We start from the raw sequence: 14,303 nt of genomic DNA, 5'->3' as shown, positions 1-14,303 counted from the left end.
CAGCTTCACATTACTAGAAAGTGGCAGCCAGGCCTAGAAGTCCAGGCTGTCTACCCACCTCACCAGATGGACTACCCTACACTGCCACCAGCAGCTGGGGTTTGACCATCTCAGAGACTGACCATGCCCTTAGTTTATGATGTGGAATCTTTATGAGCACCAGCAGCAGATATTCTGTGGGTCCATTTGTCTCTCCAAGTTACATTAACATTCCTTCCCAGCTCATTGAAAAGGTATAGTGTATAATTGTCCTGATAAAGATACATTTTTTTTTCACCATGGTAAGGATATAGTTTTCATCAACATTATAAGGAGATAACTTTTTCATGAAAACAGTAAAATTACAACCTTAAAGAAAATTTTTGGAAAGAAAAAGCTGTCCCATAATCCACCTGCTATCAGTAACTTTCACTGCTGTCCAGAACAGGTTCTAACATACTCTATTCATGGACTCTATGAACAGTAACATTAGAAAACACCTATATGGCTCTTATCAAGTGCCAGGTTCTATTTCGAGTGCTTTCCATATTAACCTATGTCAAAAGTGTAGGTAGAAGTGGGTAAAAATCTTCATTTTTACCAAGCAGAGAACTGAGGCAGAGAGGTTAAGGAAGCTTGCAGAGCTCCATAGCTATGAGAGTGGTGATGGATACACCCCAGCTCCAGGCTCCATTCACTTCAACACCACACTATACAACTTGGCCACCTACACAAACGCAAAGAGCCTTTGAAAGACACATCCCTTTGGAGGGGCAGTCTTTCAGTTTCTTGATCTTGAATCCTCAGGCCTACTTTGGTATATCTGCCAGGAATTAGAAAACATGAATTCTGAATAGATAGATCAATTCTAATCCAACATATTTGGGGCATAACAAGATAGGGTCCTGCCTACCCAAAGCCTAAATCTAGCCTTTCCCCAAATGTATCAACCATAAATGGACATGGTAGAAACCAGTTCCAGGCCTGATTAGTACCAAAGCTGAATTTCAAATAAAGTGGAAGATTTGGCGCACATCTGGACTTCTAGGGATTTTTACACTTCAGTTTTCTCTACTCCAGAAAGAGAATGAATACTAGTCTAACTAAATTCATTCCAGTGGTCACGAGGGCACGTTTTTCCAGACTCTAAAGTCTATTCTTTTATTTTAAAGAAAAAAAAAAGACATTTACTGAGCAACTACTGTGTGCCAGTAAGTGAATAAGTCAGCTCTATTCTGGTGGAGGGAGAAAAACAGTAAGGATTAAACAAACAAGATGAATACAGGTGGTGGTATGTCCAGTGAGGAAAACAAACATCGTGATGGGGCAGAGTTATAGAAATTTGGAAACAGAGAGAGACTTTCCTTCTCTGAACAGGGTGGTCAGAAAGGTCTCTCTGAGGAGGTGGCATGAGCTGTGTCTGAAAGCTAAGAAACAAACTCTATGCAGTAAAATACATTCATATCTCTTTATGTCTTGTGATCTCTTAGCAAAGAAGACACGATTGGCTAATGGTTAAAAAGCAGGTCTGCACCTTTAGCTCAAAGGCTCCTAATGCTTTTCATCAGTCTGATCATCTACAGAAAAAAAACAAAGAAAGTATGGCACAGGATGATTTGCCATTAGTTTTTTTGTCAGGGTCATGAGGTTATCCAGGAACAAGAGTTCTCTTTGGGAAGCAGACATTCACAGCGCAACTGTTTTACCCACCTGTTTCCCTCCAGGGCGGAGCCGACGACAGATATTTTGTATATCTTTGATCCATTCAAGAAATTGTCACCCCTCTTGGTCCAAATACAAAAAGCCACTTCTCCAGGCCATTTTTTCTTAGGAGGGTGCTGGGGGCGGGGCTATCTGAATACCTCTATGGTCCCATCTTCTCTACAATGAGCTTCATTTCTATCAGCCTATCCCCTTCTATGACTGGGATCACCCCAGCATCTCCTCAACAGAAGGGCCATGTTCCATTTAGTATTGTCACTGCAGTGTCGATCCTATGTGTGGTTGAGACCTGTGGTAGCTCTTGTCAAAGATGGCTGCCGTTACAGCCTTTCTTCCCTGTATATACAGCTCATTCTCTCCCATAGAGAGGTGAAGTCTGTTTTTCTCTCTCTCTCATTGAACAGAGGCTGGGCTTGGGATTCCTTTAAGCAACAGATTTTAGCGGAGTGACTTTTAAGGCTGAATCTGGTGCCAGACGAGAGACCAGAAATGTGGGTAAAGAAGTCTCAGATGACACCAGCCTCTGTTTCCATTTAAGAACAATTATATGAGGGACCCTAAGTGAGAACAGAATGTACAGTTCCACTGGCCCATCCTCAGAGACAGTACAGTAAGCCCTGTGTCTCAGCCTAGTTTACATATTTACACATGCCCCTTGCAGAAGAGTGACTCCAATTGAGTATGTATGCTCAGGATAAAAATTTCACTGAGCGGTGAATTATTCTTGTAAAGACATTAAGAATCCTTCATCAAAGGCAGCTTTGCTAAAAGATATTTGTGTCTGAATAGGCTTCTACACATTAGGATTTGTGTCTCCCGTGCGGCTGCCTCTATTCTACTTATAACACTGCTATGCATATTATTTCATTTATTTGTATGTGATGATGGCCCATCTTCTGCTGAAAAAGAATTTGAAGAGACCTATTATGTTAATAATAGTATAGTAATATATCAGAAGGAACTAAAAATTATATGTTGTCCTAAAAACTGCAAGTATTCATTTATCTGGAGGAGGAAAATCACTTAGGCCCCCAAAAGAATATTCTTTATCACTTTTCACCCTAACATCAGGACTCAAGTCTGAAATATAGAGACTGCTGGTTTGACCTGGGTTTCAAATCTGTATTTGTGTCTGTAGAAATGAGAGTCATTGGCAAATAAACTTTATAAAAAGCCATGTAGATTTTCATAATTCCAAAGCCACTCTTTAAAACTACTTCCAAAAGCACTTAAATCATAATTTTCTAGTTTTCTCCAATCCACCCAAATCCCTGATGGTACAGAAGTGCCCAATGTAACCACCCTTTGGGTGTGGTGACAGCGATGATGAAACAGAGAAGTGCACTGAAAAGGGAACAAGGGTCATCTGCGCCAAACAAGGGAAGCAGTGTCTCTGCCATGGGTAATTCACTTCTACACCTCCCAGGGGTGGGAAGACACTCAGTTTGGAGTAAAGCCCATAGCAGCAACAATATTGTCTGTTGACACGGTGTTATTATTCTGCTCCCTTCATTCGCATGCGAAGGTACAGCTTTGGATGAGTGTAAAGTGTAAAATGTGACCATCAGAACAAGGACCGGGCTGCCCAACTTTCCCCCAGCAGAGCTACTGACTGATTTCACACATGATCCACTAGGAAAACCTAAGGAAAGGGGCATAAGCAGAAAGGCCAACCAGGATGGGTGATTTGGCCACATGTGGTATGCGTGGACAGGTCATAAAGCAAGAGCAACCAAGTCAGGAAGGTGTCTAACCCCCAAAATTATAACTGCATCAGAAGAAGGCAGGGTCACAGTCATGTGCATGGAGATTCAACCAGACAGCCTGAGTTCAATGCTTGTCTGTGTTGCTTTATATATACATATAATAGTATATATTATATGTATAATGTTATATGTTTTATTACATAATACATCTAATATTTAAATAAATATATATACACATATGTGTATGTGTATATATATTTATTTAAAGCAACAAAGACAAGCATTGAACTATATATACACCTACACACACACACACATATATGTATATATGTATATATGTATATATGTATGTATGTATGTATATTGCTTTTTGGTTACATGACTTTACGCAAATTCCTTTACCTCTCTAAGGCTCAGGCGACTTTACATCACAAGGTATAAAAGTTGTAGCTATAAGTGCCCAGCACATCATTAACAACCATGTAAGTTGTTCCTATATGCATTATCCCTACAATTCTCACCTCATGTCCATCCCTGCTTATCCTGGGAAAAGGGAGAGCCTGAAGTGATATCCCAAAGCCCAAGGACCTTTAATCACCACTGGTCTGGGCCTTCCTGCCCACCCCCTTACGGAGGTGTAAGAAGATAGCCTGTGATCTCGCAAAGGAAGGGACGAGTCCCATCTGGCCCCATCCCACTCTGCTTGTGCTAGAGAGCTGTAAGGTCAAGCCACATAGCCCTCAGCTCTGAGCCAGCCACAGCAAAGAGGTCAATGGGCAGCATCTGCTACTCACCTTGAACAATACTGATGAACAGTCAAAGCAGAAAGGCACCTAGTCTCCCTTTGTGTATCAGCAGCTAGTGACACAAGTAAGCTAGTAGAAGCCCACCCCTGCACACACCCTTGAATCTCTCCCTTCATGCCCCCATCCCCACCACTGCCCCGAGGAGATATCCTGGATTCCTAATTGTCCTGCACCCCACATCCGAGTCAGTCAGAAAGCCCTATGTCCAGCTCCCAAGAGAAGTTTGAGTTCTTCCACTTCTCTCCATGTCTACTGTCACCCCATAGTCCAGACCACGTTATGTCCTGCCCAAACGGCTAGTGCCACAGGGCCATTTCTTCGACTGGCTTACCACATTCCTACTCCACATAACAACCCAAATTCTCATCCTGCTGCCCTCTTATTTGAAGTCCCTCAGTGGAGCCACACTGCATAAGCCCATCGCTTCCCCAGAGGCCATCATCATGAGACCCTCGCCTGCCTCTGTGCCTCATCTCATGCCATCTCTGGGATCCAACTACATGGGTCTCCTTTCTGGCCTTGGGACGTGGCACCGGCTTTTCCCTTTGTCTTTAATTTTCTTCCTCTGGCTCTGTGGAGTGTTCCCTTCATGACATTCTTCCAGTTAAAGCTTACACATCACTTCTCAAAGAGTCCTAGCCTGCCCACCTCCCTTCTGACCCCCACATACTATCATGTCGCCTCCAGTCTAATCACAAATAAAAATTCTTCTGTGAGAATATTCTTTATATTGTCTTTTATATTTATAAATATTTATATTTATATTATAAATATTTTTATTATTTTAATATTTTATTTATTTATAAATATTTTAATAAATATTTAATAAATAAATATTTTATTATTATATTTATATTATAAACATTTATAAATATTTATTATATAAATATTCTTTATATTTCAATACAGTGAAAGTTCCTTGAGGGTGCATTGTTCATTGATGTAACCTCAGCCTCTAGAACCAGGCCGGGCTCCATAGTAGTTGCTGAATAAATATTGGTTCAACATGTATAAACATACATTTATTCACTCAACCAACCAAAAAGCATTCTGTCCTCCACCTTTTAGCTCAATGTTTTCCACACAGTAGACAACCTTAAAGCTTATGCCTCCCACCCGAGAAGTTTATATCTTACTGCATACCTACATAACGCAATAAAAAGTGATAGTAATAAATGCCTGAATGCCATGAGTGATGTACATGGCCCACCATCTGTGTTCCTGTGAGATAGGCCTCATTTCACACAGGTCATCTGGGAAGACTTCGAAGAGAAAACAGAATTTGAGTGGGATAGGATTTGGAATTGGCAAAGATAAGATGTAAGTGGGGACTTGAGAGAAAGCAAAAGTCAGGAGGAAAGGCAGCAAAAGTGCAAAGCAGTTGAGCAGGAGACATGAATAGGTAGGATGAACTGGCTCAGGAGGTCCAGTAGGGCAGCCAAGCAGGAGGCAAGTCAGAATGAGAACTGGAAGCCCCCCAGTGAGAAAGCTAAGGCAGTTTGAGCCACAGCGGTAAAAACCAGGCTTTGGGGGTGCCTGGGTGGCTCAGTGGGTTAAGCCACTGCCTTCAGCTCAGGTCATGATGCGGGATCGAGTCCCGCATCGGGCTCTCTGCTCAGCAGGGAGCCTGCTTCCCTCTCTTTCTCTCTGCCTGTCTCTCCGTCTACTTGTGATTTCTCTCTGTCAAATAAATAAATAAAATCTTTAAAAAAAAAAAACAGGCTTTGCCCACAGTCTACCTTGGTGACTTATCATCGGTACCTGAGCTTGATCCCAGTGCATGCTCTTTGGGGTGGGGGTGGGTTGGGGTGAGCAAATATATCTCGTCATGGATTACAAACCTATTAGCTATATCAACGTGTCTAATAGGGTCAATTGATGTCAACTATTTGTACTCTTCTTTATTTTTTTTTAAGATTTTATTTATTTATTTGACAGACAGAGACCACAAGTAGGCAGAGAGGCAGGCAGAGAGAGAGAGGAGGAAGTAGGCCCCCCGCCAAGCAGAGAGCCCAATGCAGGGCTTGATCCCAGGACCCCGGGATCATGACCTGAGCCGAAGGCAGAGGCTTTAACCCACTGAGCCACCCAGGCACCCCTGTACTCTTCTTTATTTCTAACATCTTCTAAATATTTTAGCAAACAATGTAAAAAATCTTTAGGGAGGTCACAGACAGGGTTACAGTGCTCAACCTTAATTTCTCATACCTCATGTGTTGACTCAGGTCAATTCATAGACTCTATTTATCTATCTATCCATTTTCTTCTGGTATCCAAGATCCATTATGGGAATAAAGCTTAATATAATAAAAAGCTTTGACTTTGTATATGATTTTATTTCTAGCAATTGTATTTTCCACTAAATACCCAAAGGCTTAAAAGTACATTTTTTTCCCTACCCTGCTATTTATTTTTCAACAGAAAAGCTTGTGAGGTGGTTACATTTGTAAGTTTAATTTTAATTAAAATTGTCATATTTCCTTATAAAACTCCCCTCCTTTTTTCAAACCTTTAGTGGTATCACAGATGTGATTCAAATGCCCCATGAACCCAGCGATTAAATGGAAATTTTTTAAAATCGGTATTAACTTAACCGACATTTCAAAGGACACTGAATACCATTAAATACAATCAGATTAGATCTATCCATGTTCAGTGACAAGACATTTAGACTCAACCAGGCCAAACTGTAAAAATATAAAAATATTATTATTTTATTTTTATTTCTAAAAAAAACTCACCTTATGTTTGTGTGTGCATGTGTATATAAAACTCCCTTTCTTAAGGTATGACCACGTTCCTTGTATCAGTCAATCTTCATAACAGAGTTGTAAAATAAGCAAGGCAGGTGAGATGAGACTCATTTCTGGGGTGGGAGGAGACCAGCAAGGAAGTGACAAATGCCAGGAGAAGCAGTGCCCAGAGGAGGACCTGATGTGCCTTATCCCTTCGTTCAGTCTATGTGAGAAAGACAGGCAGAGAGAGAGAAAAGGAAGCTGTACATGTGATTATTCCATCAATTCTCTCTGCATCCAGAAAGCCAGCAAAGCAGTCGCCTCCCATGGGCTTCCCACGCCAACTGTTGCCCCAAAACATCATCACTAACTATGATAACATGACAGACTAGGTTCCTTTCCCATTCACCTGCTGCTGGCAAAGCAAACAATAAAAAATAAAATAAAATAAACAGAAGAACCTACTGGATAACCCAAAAAAGGTCAGTGCTGCCAGTTTGTTATGTAATGTATTTTAAATCCTCCCCTAGGCTGTAACCACAGCTCCTACCACGCCTTTGGAGAGGGCCTGGGCTGCTCCTGTTGACCCTGGTGCCCTAGTAACATGTCAGTAATAGAGTCATCCTTTGCTTTCCTTTGTGCTAAGAATTAGACGTGAGCAATAATTGGAGAGCTGTGGGAAGAAAATGGTAACTGGATTCCTCTGAGCTGAATGTGTCATTGCCAGCCAAGTGGTTCTCAAAGTGTAGTCCCAGACCAGCAGCATCAGCATGCCCTGGGAAGTTGTTAGACATGCAGATTCCCGGGCTCTATCCCTGACCTACAGTATCAGAAACTCTGGACATGGGAACCCATCAGGTGATTCTGATGCAGGCAAGTTTGGGGACCACGGCTGTAGGCAAGCTATAGTCTTGTCACCAGCAGTGTCCTCATGACTCTGAGAGTGAGGGATTCAGCTTTGCTTGACTCGTTCTCAGTGCCAGATCCTCCTGCCCATCTCTGCCCACCGTCCCACCTCTCCCAACCCTGGGTGCCTGGTTCTGGTCTGTTCACTGTGGCTCCAGGCCATGGGATAGGCTTGAGTCTGTGACCCCTCCCATCACCTTCACAACTTCTAGGAAGGTAGTGGGAGAGAATGGTAAGGGAAGTAGCAGGAGTAGAATTTTGCCCCCTGGTATGAAAAGTGTACAGGCTGTGGGGCACCTTTGTGGCTCAGTCAGTTGAACATCTGACTCTTGATTTTGGCTCAGGTCATGATCCCAGGGTCATGGGATCAAGTCCCATGTCAGGGATGCACATGAGTGCTTGCTCTCTCAGCAACATAAATCTTTGAAAAAACAAAAACAAAAACAAACTGTATCGGTTGTAAAAGCCTTGAAGTATGGGGTAGATGTGGGGTTCCTGGCAGATTGCTGGGTAGAGGCTGGGTGACCAAGATCTAGTCCTGGCCTCAGGGGATTGTTCTTAACCTCCTTGAACCCTTTGTTTTCTCACCTGCCAATCAGGATTGTATGAAAACCACTTGAGATAATGCACTTGCTCAAAGGGGTGGCTCGCTGGCAGGCCACAGATAAATGGTGGTCATAATTATGACAACAACGAGAAAGGGCAACAGAGGGAACTGTTCCTGGTAGGTAACACAGGTGGCAATAGCAGATGGTGAGAGACCATGGTGGTCTTGGAACCCTCAGCTAAGGAGCTGGAGAGTACCAAAGTACACTGGGGAGGCTAACGTGAGTGATACAAGCACCTGGGGACTTGCTAAAATGCTGGTTCTGCACCATTAGAACAGGGGGGAGGGGGCGGCTGAGATTCTGCCTTTCTAACAAGTGCCCAGATGATACCCAAGCTGCTACACCACCCTTTGAGTAGCTATGGCTTTGAGGCTATGGCTTTTGTTCTCGGGCAAGCCAAGGGCAGAGAAGTGCCCCCGGGGACACTGAATACTAGTAATACTAGTGTTACTAGTGTAACACTAGTGGGAAAAACAGACACTAGTGTGTCTGCCTGAAAGCTTGCCAAGTTTACACAGCTTAGTTCCTCCAAGCGGCCTAGAGGTGCCCCTCAGCCCCACGGGACCTCCTCCAACTAGCGTCTATAGGGCAGATGTGAACTTCAAGACCCAGCTGCTAGGTCAAAGGCAAGAATGAATCCACAGGGTGCTCCTTGCCAATGATGGAGTTTGAGAGTGTTGGTGAGGTCCAGAGCTGAAGTCTTTGGTGTAAAAAGGTAATTTTATTAAAGCTCGGGGACAGGACCCATGGGCAGAAAGAGCTACTATACTGGGGTCCTGAGGAATGGCTGATTATATACTTGGGAGTTGGGAGAGATAAGGAAAAACAGAGGTGTCCAAATGGAGTTTTATATGCTAAGACTCTTTTATATGCGAAGACTCTTTCATTGGCAGAAGACTCTCAGGGTACTGGAGGCCCTGCAATTGTCGAGCTCTAGCAAAGTATTAACATTAAGACTGTCAGACACTACATCAAAATGATGTATTATACGTTGGCTAATTGAACACAATAAAATAAATAAATAAAGACTTTTTTAAATGGAAAAAAAAAAAAAAGACCGTTTTCTGGAAGAATATCACACATATCCCACCCAGGAGTTGGGGAGCTGGCGGTGGTTAGAGGGATGTCAGCTGGTGCTTTGTCTTCAGCTTACCTTCTGCTCCCTCATCACCAGGGCATCCCCATCACACTCCTCCATCATGGCCCACAAGGCCAGAATGTGCAGGGCTCTGAAAATGCCACCCCAGAGCCCCTAGCACATATGTCACCAGGCATCCTTCATGCGTTTAGAAGCAGGATCCAAGTTCCTGTTGTTTACCTCTGCCTCCCTCTTTCTCTCACTTTAATTCTGCAGCAGCAATTCTGTGAACATTATCACCAGCAGCTTTTAAAACAACGGCCAAGACAGTAACTTTGCTCAGAAAATTGAACTACAGAAAACGACATAGTTTAATAATGAGCAAAGAGAATACCGGAAATTGCATAACATGTCAATTCAGAAGAGATTTTTCTGCCACATGAGAACTATAATAAAGATCCCTTCGTGTTCTTCATTTAAATCTTTCTTGTTTCTCCTCCTTAGCCAGAAGATATTGGACAAGCACCAATAGTAAATGCCCCAGAAGGTGGAAAGGTTGACTTGGAAGCCTTCAGCCATTTTACAAAAATCATTACACCAGCAATTACCAGAGTGGTGGATTTTGCCAAAAAGTTGCCTATGTTTTGTGAGGTAAGGACACTGTTCTTCCTTCTGCATATTTTTCATTACAGTTCCATTGATTTCCAGGAATATGGACTATTATTTATAATTTAATGTTAATTAGTAGGGACTTAGTCACATGAAAGCAATGTCAATACAAAATGAAAATACACTGTTTCACTTTTATTTCCCTACTTCTCTATTCAGTCATCACTCATTAGCTAGTTCACATGAGCTGAAGATCCTATCTATCTATGCACTGACTCCAGGCATAGCGAAATATGACTGACACTAATAACATCTGTTCATTCTGCACCTACAATGTCCCGGTTACCATGCTCAATTCTGCCCACATTAAATCCAATCCTTATAACAGATTTGCAGGATAGCTTTAATTAAGCCCATTTTATAGATGGGGAAAACTAAGATTGAAGAGATTAAGTTGATTTATCCAAACATGGGGCCATGGTTTGAGTCTAAGTCAATATGCTTTCCATTACATACCCTAGCAAAATGGTTGTGTGGTTGTTTCCACCTCAAGAATAAGGATCTCCCTCACAGAGCAAGGATCTTAACTCCTTACCTCTCCTCTCTTTTCTTATAAGTTCACCCTTTCTTGCCCTGTTTTCATGGCACCCTGAAGAGCTCATCCACCTGAGCTTACAGGCTTTCCCTTTAGGACACCACATCCCTCATCTCTAACTTTAGCAGTCCTACCATGTGGTGCCTGGAAGCATGGGCTCTGCAGTCAGCCAGATGGGCAGGAATCTTACATAACTTATTTGGTGTCTTCAAATCTTGGTTATTTCATCTTTAAAATGGGAATCATGATACTATTTACTGCTTAGAGCTATTGTAATGTTTAAATGGGATAATGTACGTAAAGTGCTTAGATAGTACCTGGGGCCTAAGTGTATCCATAAATTCCACTTGTTAAGGTTTCTATTTTATCTATTACATTATCATCCTGCCTCTAACCTCCCTTTTTTGAATCAAGTGGAGAATTTTTCCCTTTGAAAAGCTATCAGGTGCCAAACTATTGTTCTTCCCACCTCCAAAGAAACCCAGAAAGATTTCAAATACACAGGTTCATGTACTGCCATGAGCCTCTTATATAAGCTATCCAAGTGAGAAGCCAATCTAGCCTCATCTAGAAAGAAGCCCTCTCCTCACCTGGAAAGATTCTATCCTGCTTTGGCTTCCAGCTCATCTGTGTTTTTGGGTTTGCAATAATGGGACCCCAGCTGGAGTCTAGAGACCTCAGACACTGATGAGGACACTTTTCATTGCTTGTTTTGCACCTCCACAAAAGCCACATCCAGAAGGACAGAACAGTAGGCTTCAGGATGTAGGTATCTGACCCCCAGACCTAGCTGAGAGAGTGTGTACTTTGCTCTTGTCCCCTGCTTCACTGTGGTTGGGGCCAGTGTACCTGATGTGCCAGCTGGCAGTCCTATAGAGGGAATAACTCGTACCCCACCCCCAGAAGAGCTGGTGAGTCCTGGAGAAGGAATTTTTTCATATGTGAATTTGGTGTGGAGCATCCCATGTCTCTGACCATCTTTTTTAACTATCATTTATTAAAGTTTGGAAGGCTATTAAAAACCACATATTCAAGTCTCAGTCTGTTGGGTCTGCCTTCAACTCAGGTCATGATCCCAGGGTCCTAAAATTGGAGCTCCTAGTCTGGCTCCCTGCTCAGTGGGGGGTCTGCTTCTGCCTATTCTTTGCCCCTCCCCTTGCTCATGCTTGCTTACAGTCTCTCTTTCTCAAATAAACAAATTTTTTTTAAAATAACATATTCAAGATATTGATTCATGGTTACACCACCTAAGGATAAACTGCGGACGTTTTGGAGTCTATTTTAGTCTTTTTCAGTTATGTGTGTGTATACATATATGTATATACACATGTACACACACATATACAAAATATGAAACATATATAATTTATACTATAATGTACATCCTACTTATGAAACATTTTTAAACTTTTCTATTAAAGAGTAAAAGGCGCTTTTCATAAAGATGCTGCTCAATGAATTTTCACATACTCAACACACCCGAGTAATTAACACTGAGGTAAAGAAAAATTACCAGCACCCTGTTGTACCAAACTTCTTACCCCCAACTGTACAGCACACATCATTAAATGTTCTTTCACAAATAAGTTTTAGTGACAACATACTATTCTAAAGAATAGATCTACATAACTGAGGTTATATGCATTGACTGGATCTTCAGTCCTTTTCCCATTTTTCACTAATATAAACATTCTCCAGTGAACATCCTGGCTCCTATGCCCTGCTCACAATACTATTTCTTAAGGGCAAATTGCAGAAGTAGAATTTAAGGACCAAAGTATATATACCTTTTAAGGCTTCTGAGATGTGTTGCCCTATTGCTTTCAAGAAGGGTGCACACTCTCATAGCTGGGCCAAGGGCACTGGTTTCCTCTGACTCTCAGTGTCATCTTTCTCTTTTGTTCACTGGGTTGAGTTTGTTTTTCTGGACCTTTCTTGATCCTCACTCTCTCTGAGCTGTCTCTTGTCCCCCATCCTTAGTGTCTGAAGAGACACTCTATTGAGGACACCACCCCTACAACTTGAGCTAGCCTGTTAGTCATGTGTTCCCCCTTTGAATACCCACCCAAAAATGTTTCTTAGAAAATGTAAAGCTCATGTCAACCAACCACAGAGAGCTATTTCAGTTAAAGAAGAAATAAAAGAAGCCATCTCCACCACCAGGAACGAACACACCATGCATTTATGGCCATGGCAAGGGTGAAGGGTCAACACGGAACTTTTCAAGCATGGATTCTGGCCAGCTTCTCTCTTCACATTTCTCTCAGAAGTTTAATTAATTCTGCTTCAAGGTCATGATTCTGTCTCTTTTAACCCTGATTTGTGTAGTCTCAAAATTACAAAAAAGGGGGGGAGGCTACTTTTACAGCAGAGATGCATTTGTTTCCAGTGTTTGTGGTCCCCTGAGGGCCTTTAGTCTTTATCACTCTCATTAAAACACTGAAGAAGAAAAGGAACTGTGTAGGCCCCTGAACTGCCTCTGGAGTGGGCTAGAGATCCCAGGTGGTCTCAAAAGCCTGAGCTTTCCTGCCAGAGGCATTTTGGGGCATGTGCTGTTTAAATCGGGCTCACAGTAATTTTCTACTAAGATCCATGCCAACCCCCCAGCCAGGTTGGTGGACACCCAGGTCTTTGAAAGATCTAAAATCGCTGCTGACAGAACTGCCAAAAAACACACATTAAGAATCATTTCTGGAGTGCAGGGCACTGTCATCTTTGCCAGTCAATCTGAGTGATGTTCTCCTGAGGAGACAGGAAGAGTATGTGGGAGTGTCCCTGCACCTCTGCCTGTCAGGCCCTTCTTGCCACGATATCACAGTGAAAGTATTGTGGCGGGTAACCAAGATCATTTGCCCACATGTTGAAACAAATCTCAACAGCATCCTACTAACCTTTCTAAAAGGGAAAGTCATCTGGCCTAATTGGTTTAAAACAGTTTAACTGTTGGTTTAAAACAGTTGACAAATATGAATTCAGCTTTCATTTTAATCTGAACCAACAGTTAAGATTTAAAAAGAAATCTTCTACTTCATCTACACTCCGACTTAGCTACAAAGACAAGGCCTGCCCAAGTTTGCATTCCTTGTGACAAATTAAAAATAATAATAATAAATTGTTTGATCTGATCAGTAATTTCTCTTTGTTATTCTATGCCAGTGGTTCTCAAGAACAAAAGGGTCCCTGGCCCCTGAAACAAAGGCAAGATCATCCCCTGGGAACCCGGAAAATGCAGAAACTCAGAGGGTGGGACCAGCAATGTGTTTAACAAGCCCTCACGTGACCCTGATGAGGCCAAATATTTCCCTGTTCCCCACAGAGATTAAAGTCAGCCTCCATCCACTTGGGCCCATTCTCCATCTTTTTGGTGGAGGATCTATCCAAGCTCAGGGTTTCCTATTTCCTACGATGATCTTGGGCCAAAAATCCAAAGATATCATCAAGGAACACAAATTTGAACCTAAATAAAAGCAAATCACAGGGATTCTTTTTCTTTAATGGGTGGAAGGAGAGAATTCCAGAACCAAATATGAAATGAATTTTATTCTAGGGGAAAAGCTAA

At 42.2% G+C, this 14,303-nt stretch overlaps 1 protein-coding gene across 7 annotated transcripts in view; it reads left to right on the top strand.

The window, feature by feature from the left end:
- The window catches only part of THRB (thyroid hormone receptor beta), a 379,016-nt gene that overhangs the window by 351,283 nt on the left and 13,430 nt on the right, over positions 1-14,303 (top strand). For all 7 annotated transcript variants that reach the window (XM_044252564.1, XM_044252561.1, XM_044252560.1 and 4 more), the window contains one exon: positions 10,045-10,191. In XM_044252564.1, coding sequence (XP_044108499.1) covers positions 10,045-10,191 — 147 coding nt within the window. The remainder of the gene's footprint in view (positions 1-10,044; positions 10,192-14,303) is intronic.

This window comes from Neovison vison, chromosome 6 (genome assembly GCF_020171115.1).
Source record: "Neovison vison isolate M4711 chromosome 6, ASM_NN_V1, whole genome shotgun sequence".
NCBI classification, from domain to species: domain Eukaryota; kingdom Metazoa; phylum Chordata; class Mammalia; order Carnivora; family Mustelidae; genus Neogale; species Neogale vison.
The sequence above is the reverse complement of the archived record's forward strand: the minus strand, read 5'-3'. Positions and strand labels throughout refer to the sequence as shown.